We start from the raw sequence: 7,500 nt of genomic DNA on the forward strand, positions 1-7,500 counted from the left end.
ATCCTAACCTAATATTCTAATACTAATCTTAACCCTCACATCTGATCCTAACCTAATATTCTAATACTAATCTTAACCCTAACATCTGATCCTAACCTAATATTCCAATACTAATCTTAACCCTCACATCTGATCCTAATCTAATATTCTAATACTAATCTTAACCCTAACATCTCATCCTAACCTAATATTCTAATACTAATCTTAACCCTCACATCTGATCCTAACCTAATATTCTAATACTAATCTTAACCCTAACATCTGATCCTAACCTAATATTCTAATACTAATCTTAACCCTCACATCCGATCCTAACCTAATATTCTAATACTAATCTTAACCCTAACATCTGATCCTAATCTAATATTCTAATACTAATCTTAACTCTAACATCTGATCCTAATCTAATATTCTAATACTAATCTTAACCCTAACATCTCATCCTAACCTAATATTCTAATACTAATCTTAACCCTCACATCTGAGGCCTGTACTACAAAGCCAGTTTAGTGGTTTAGCGAGGTAACTTCAGGTTTAAACCTGGTTTGGCCATACTACAAAGCAAGTTAACTTCTTACCGACATATATTTCCATAGCAACTTATGCTTCACACTTAACCTGGTCCGTAGCAGGTTAAGTTGCAAGGATAAGATTAGACCTTAAATCCACCGCCCACGAACCAATCGAATCAGCAGTTTGGAAAAATGGCCAACCCCTTTCTGGATGAGTTTCCCGAAGGAGCACGAATTGTAATGTTGAATGAGTAATGGTAATCAATGTTAATGTTAATCAAGGACTAAAGCCTTGCACTTGTTGGCTATTTTAATTAAGCCCTATACCACTTTGGAATATGTTTTTATATATTCATTTTTGTGCTCTCAAGTAGCCTAGATACGTTGTTTGATCCCGCTGATCGATTGCAGCTGAATAGTGAGTGGAGAAATATCACTAAACCGGCATAAAAAGGTTACATAAACGTCTCCAAAGCGCACGGTGCCGTGTGCGCAATGGAGCTGAGACTGACGTTGGGTTGGAATTGAAATAGTCATAGCTTACATGCTGGAATAGCCTACTACATCTAAGCAATTTAATATGGGATCACCTGCACACAGGCGATCCCATATTAAGATGATTCATATCTAGCCTACTCCTGCATTTTGCAGCTGCAAGTGTTGCTTTTGGCCTGTATGATGTGATTGAACTTCATATTTCCAGCATCATTATATGAAATATGGAGATATGCGACTCTGCTGACAATATATATGTGACCACAAAATAGGCTATTTTTTATAAATGAAATCTATGCCCGCACATACCGTGTCGTTCAGAAGCCTCTTTTAATTTTATTATCATTCTTTTTTTTATTGATAGCCTATAGGAATTATTCAATCAGTGCGACTAAACATGACATCATTATTATTCGTTGAGCCTAAATGGTCTACGGATTTTGGACTGAGACATTAGGCTACACATTGCTTCCACTCGCAGTTTATTGAGAGGGTGAATTCAGCTGCTGTAGGATACGTGGAGGCAGAAACCGTTCTTCAAATAAATGACTGATGTGAATAAAAGTGGTAACTTTAGACAGTCATTCGGGAACAGACTAAAAATATCCAATGCGGATTTTGATTCTGACATAGTAGTCGATGGCTTTGATGAATGAGGAAATAGGCGTGTCTGGCGCTGTAAAAGCTACGGTTCTGAGCTGAGCGGTCCATATTGCATTGTGATTGGCTAGTTGTTAAAAACCACGCCTCTTTTGCGGGCACGAGCTCGTGTGCACGGGCATTTTCATGTGCACGCGCAGTCAACTTGATTAGAAAAACCTGGTTCGAGTTAACGACTGGCAAACGAGGTTCGTAGTACAAGTTAACTACAATCGAGCTGATCTGGTTTAGACAAACCAGATCAAGGGACAGATCCTGGATCTTCTTATCCAACATTCGTAGTACAGGCTACTGATCCTAACCTAATATTCTAATACTAATCTTAACCCTAACATCTGATCCTAACCTAATATTCTAATACTAATCTTAACCCTAACATCTGATCCGAACCTAATATTCTAATACTAATCTTAACCCTAACATCTGATCCTAATCTAATATTCTAATACTAATCTTAACCCTAACATCTCATCCTAACCTAATATTCTAATACTAATCTTAACCCTCACATCTGATCCTAACCTAATATTCTAATACTAATCTTAACCAATATGTGTATGTGTGTATTGTTGCTCACCAGAGTGTTTTGCCCTCTGCAGGCTATGTACATGTTCTACGCCCTGGCCATACTGTGTGACGACTACTTTGTCCCCTCACTAGAGAAGATATGTGAGGTAGGAAAACACCACAGTTCCACTGTTACCATCACTAGAAGATCTGCTGTTGTCCTACTGCTTTCCTTTATCATGTTGCTCTCTGTCTTCCTCCCTCCCAGCGTCTCCATCTGAGTGAGGATGTTGCAGGTGCAACCTTCATGGCAGCAGGCAGTTCAGCTCCTGAACTGTTCACCTCTGTCATCGGTGAGAATCCAACTATAGTAGCATTAAGAGCAATATAGCCTACTGTTGAGCTGCTAAATCAAGATGTTAATAATAAAAAAAACGAATAAAAACAAAATAATTTAGTACCTGGAAAGCCACACCTTCATGCTTCAGTTTTAATATCACAAGAAGAAACTGGAATTACTCTTGCAATGTGGACAGTATTGTTGATCTGCGGTAACCAGTGTTTTCTGGCAATGTGGACTGTGTTGCTGGTGATCTGTGGTAACCAGTGTCTTCTGCCCCCTGCTGTGCAGGAGTCTTCATCACTAAAGGTGACGTGGGCGTCGGCACCATCGTGGGCTCAGCTGTCTTCAACATCCTCTGCATCATCGGCGTGTGTGGCATCTTCGCTGGACATGTAAGGCCGACGTTTTGGACCCAAATGCAGAGATGACAGACACAAATAAGTTTTCAAGTCTTTTACTGATATTCAAAAGGTTTGCCAAGGCACAGCACAACCGAGAGGCTAAAAGTCTTTATAATCCAAAGTAATGGGGGTGGTCCAGGCATCCTCCGGTAAAGCAGGTGAACGTCCTTCCATAGGATATAGAGCAGGCTCGGGGTCTCTCTGACGGCGAGCTTTCACAGAGACGAGGAATCGAGGAGACAGCGGGTTCAGGAGGCACAGCACAGTTCGCTCTCAGGAAGGTGTTTTAAGATCAGCACCGTTTTCTGAAATGACAAGTGGTTATATAGACCGTCAACCAGGTGCATGGCATTACTGTTGATTAACAGGCAATTACGGCCCCTTTTTCCATTGGCTGTGGCGCTGCCTCCTGTTACTGTGGCGCGAAGGTTGCGTTCACTCGCGGGAAACCTCTCAGCACCCTGGACAGCAACGGAGCAGCCTCTGTCCTCTGAGCGGCCGCACAGGTCTCTCCACGCAGCCAGGGGAACAAACAGAATTAGGCTATGTGCAGGGCCCGAAATTAGAGCCCGCCACCCGCCAATGGCGGGCATATTTTTGCTTTGGCGTGTTAGATTTGGCATCTGTCCGCCACGTGGCGGGTCGCAAAATAGTCGTCATGTAATATTAAAACTGTGTGTAGCCGGCCTGTGTCCACCTAGCGTATTTTTCCCACTGTTAAACGCTGGCCTGGGAGTGCGCTGCGGAGCGCTGATCCCAGCCACAATATACAAGGGAGCAGTCTGAAACGTAAGGTTAGTTTAACGTTAGTGCGTTCAGCGCAGTAGTATAACACGAGTGCTTCCTGAGGCTGTTTCATTCTCTCCCGTAGCAGTGTCAATTGCGTGACAGCCTAACGTCGGGCGAATCAATAAATGAATGAATCAATCGCTCGCACTTGTTGCCGACACTCGTATGATACAGTATATATGAGGAGATAATAGTTATGTGTGTTTTGCTGCGCAGCTGGCACGAGTGCTTTGTGAGACTGTTTCATTCTGGCTCTGCCGTCCGTATAGGCTACCAAACATGACTGGAGTGGAATGGAATGCAGTCGTCAATTTAGCGGAGGTAAGAAGCTCTTTTAACCTCTGCTAAATTGACAGCCTACATCGGGCGAATCAATCAATGAATCAATCGCTCGCGCTTGTTGCCGAGCGATTGATTCATTGAGCGAGTATGATGAGGAGATGAATCAAAATGCTTACCACCAATAAAGCCGAAGTGGAGCCAAGAACGAGTGCAGGAGAGCTAACGCAGGTGCCAGGTGTGGAGTGGGAGAGAAAGGTGTGTAGCCCAAGTTGTGTGCTGTCTGCACTGAGACTGTCGCAGTTATTACTTTTAGTTGCGTTGTTTTTTTTTGCAACAATGTAAGCTCAAGATTGACTTGACATGTATTGATAAGATTGACTTGACATGTAGGCTATTGATTAATCAATCATCAATCAATATATTAAAATAATTTGCTTCAAATTTTACTCTGCCCTCTTATTTAAGTGTGTATTCTTCAACGTAATACCTTATCTACTTGAAATGTACTGAAAAAAATTGATATATATGGATATATGTGACACAAAAATGCGTTTTTTTTTTTTGGCCGGTAAGAAATATGCTTGGCGGGTAGATTTTTTCCATCTACCCGCCACTGGCCGGTGGGTCAAAAAGTTAATTTCGGGCCCTGGCTATGTGGGACAAGCAGCATTCAACTATGTTTCTGCGGGCGTGTCAGGACAGGTACAGTGGGTTAAGTCTAAAATGTCCACCGGCTCCGGAACAGATGCGGTACGGCTGCGAGACAGACCCACACTCATGTAATCTGTCAGACGTATGCGGGATCCGACAAAAATAGAACAGGTGCGTCATTTTTCCGTACCGCACACCCATCTATTGACATGGGCGTGAGTCTGGTCCATCAGTTTTACTGGATCCGCAACGCAGCCGTAACGCATCTGGTGTACATTGCCTATTACAAGAAACACAAAGACTATGTCTCGTCTGTTTGTCTCTCTGTCTTTACCTCTCTGTCTCTGAATCTGTTTTCTCTCTCTCACTAACTACATTTTCATCCAACTCCACTCTAATGTAAAGTGCTTTGGATCAAAGTGCTCTATAAACGCAGGCCGATTTACCGTTTAACTTCTCTGTGTCAAAGCGATTGTGAACACATTACACAGCATTTCACCGCGTTCAGGGTTTTTAATCAAACTCCTTGGATGAAAAGCCAGCTAACCTCTCTCCCTCTCTCTCTCCCTCTCTCTCTACCTCTCTCGCTCTCCCTAGACGATAGTGTCTGCCTCCCCTTAAGTCATAACTGCATTTAGTTTGCAGCAAAGTGTCTGAGTCAGACGGTTTGATCCCCGCTCCCTCCCAGCTGCCGTTGTTGTGTCCTTGGGCAAGACACTTAACCCTCCTTGCCTCGTATGATTGGTATGAATGTAGACATGAATGATGGTGGTCGGAGGGGCCGTTGAGCGCCGATGTGTGGCTGCCTCCAACCACCGGTACGAATGGTGTGAACGAATAATGATTCTGTGAAGCGCTTTGAGCACTTGGAAAGCCGCTATATAAATCCAATCATTATTATTATTATTTATTATTATAGACAGACAGACAGAGACACACTCCCTCTCTCTCTCTCTCGCTCTCGCTCTCGCTCTCTCTCTCTCTCTCTCTCTCTCTCTCACACACACACACACACACAATGATTTACCACGATCCATCGAGAGCCTTGTGTTAAATCTCATTTGTCTGGTGCACAGCAGTGTGAATACCTTGTCTTACTCAATGGGACAAAAGAAGGAAGTAATTCAATTAATTAATTAATTAAACAATTTTACTCACTTTTCGCTGCTTTTTGTTTTATAATCTCTCTCTCTCTCTCTCTCTCTCTGTCTGTCTGTCTCTCTCTATCCTTCTCTCTCTCCCAGCCGGTGCGTCTCTCCCGCTGGCCTCTGCTCAGAGACTCCATCTACTACACCTTATCTATCTCTGCTCTTATAGCGGTGAGGAACCTAGATATGAAGACACATCCAGTCACAATAACATTGCAAATACACTGTAACATGCATTACGGCCATCCTCGACTAAAGAAAGTCTAGGTCTGCTAATATTTTTATATATTTATATTATAATATTTTATTGACTAATTGAACAGCCACTTTGATTGATAAATCTGTGATTGATTGATAAATACATGCATGCGTGAAAATTGATCCACATCTTTTTCTTGCCTGGCTCTTATATAGATTTTGTGAATCTAAAATAAAAATGCAGGTTGATTTCAACAGTAATTCAATGTAATACCTGGTCCATTTCTATGATTTTTTTTTCACCTTTTTGTCATTATTCTCTCTTCCCACAGTTCATATATGACGAGAAAGTGGTGTGGTGAGTCTAATCAATCATTATTGTTATGTATAATTGTTATAATTGTTATTGTATAATTGTTATTTCTCTTTGTATTCATGCTTCATTGTGTTTTATTCAACCATTCATGTCAGAAATGGTGTTATCACTGATTTAAATGAGAAGCATCCATAACATGCTCCTCTGACAAAATAGTCATCAAAATGTATGATTCAATGCTTTAAATAGTTCACATAGTAATTCAATCTAAACTATGTGTTTTCCAGGTGGGAAGCTCTCACGTTGATTCTGATGTATTTCGTCTACATTTTGATCATGAAGTAAGTATGTCTAAGCGTAGTTTTGATAGTAGCCAAACTGTGTCCTGAGTCAGACACTATGGCCATGTTCAGACTAGGAGGCCAAATCTGATTTGTGAACTTTAGTGACCTATTAATGATTCTATCCATATTGGTTTTATGAGTCTGGATGCTCCAAGTCTGATTTGTGTCACTTGTCCCAAACCACATATGGAGGTCTGGATACACAGATCCGACTTGAAAATCAGATTTGTGGCAGTGGTGCGGACACACTCCCAAATCAGATTTGGGAAACCAATCAAGATAATGATGATTAATGACTTTATTAGCAAATCAGATTTGCCTGTAATGTGAACATGGCCAAAGGCCGTGAGTCAGACACTATGGCCCTGAGTTTCCGGTCTTTTCGCGGGACTTTTCATTTCACCAAACGCCAACTAGTGGTGTGGAATTACTTTAGACATGTCTAACAATCGACATGTCAAATTGCATATAAATACATGGTCATTTAAATGTCCAAAGAATGAAAGGTAAGAGGTTATACTTGACGTTTACACCATTAAATCAGTTGTAAACATTACATGGTCATAATAACAGTAGCTAACTGTAGCTATCCGACTTAAAGATAGCAGCAAAAGTGTCTGATTTTAGGACACAGCGAGGCTAATTGAGAACAGATATGAGTTCTTTGGAAAGGATAGTAGGTAAGTGTATGCTGCTAAGTGGTTTGATGCCCTCTGTTCCAGGATGAACTCCCACATTGTTCGTTTTCTGGAGAGGAGAAAGAAGAAGTCGTCGTCCACCTTGAGGAACGGGGCGGCCAGTAACGCTGAGCTGGATGACAGCTGTGACGCTACTGCTGTCCTGCTGAAGAAAGG

The 7,500-nt window shown here is 41.7% G+C and overlaps 1 protein-coding gene across 1 annotated transcript in view; it reads left to right on the forward strand.

Annotated features, from left to right (window-relative positions):
* LOC310796400 (sodium/potassium/calcium exchanger 3-like) overlaps positions 1-7,500 on the forward strand; it is a gene marked incomplete at both ends in the record, with an annotated part of 32,233 nt that overhangs the window by 16,243 nt on the left and 8,490 nt on the right. Inside the window, 7 exons of the mRNA XM_083658588.1 lie at positions 2,267-2,341; positions 2,443-2,527; positions 2,806-2,909; positions 5,885-5,959; positions 6,319-6,344; positions 6,590-6,643; positions 7,369-7,499. Of these exons, the coding sequence (XP_083514714.1) occupies positions 2,267-2,341; positions 2,443-2,527; positions 2,806-2,909; positions 5,885-5,959; positions 6,319-6,344; positions 6,590-6,643; positions 7,369-7,499 (550 nt within the window). The remainder of the gene's footprint in view (positions 1-2,266; positions 2,342-2,442; positions 2,528-2,805; positions 2,910-5,884; positions 5,960-6,318; positions 6,345-6,589; positions 6,644-7,368; position 7,500) is intronic.

The sequence above is a fragment of the Poromitra crassiceps genome (genome assembly GCF_964638095.1).
Source record: "Poromitra crassiceps genome assembly, chromosome: 22".
Taxonomy (NCBI): Eukaryota; Metazoa; Chordata; class Actinopteri; order Beryciformes; family Melamphaidae; genus Poromitra; species Poromitra crassiceps.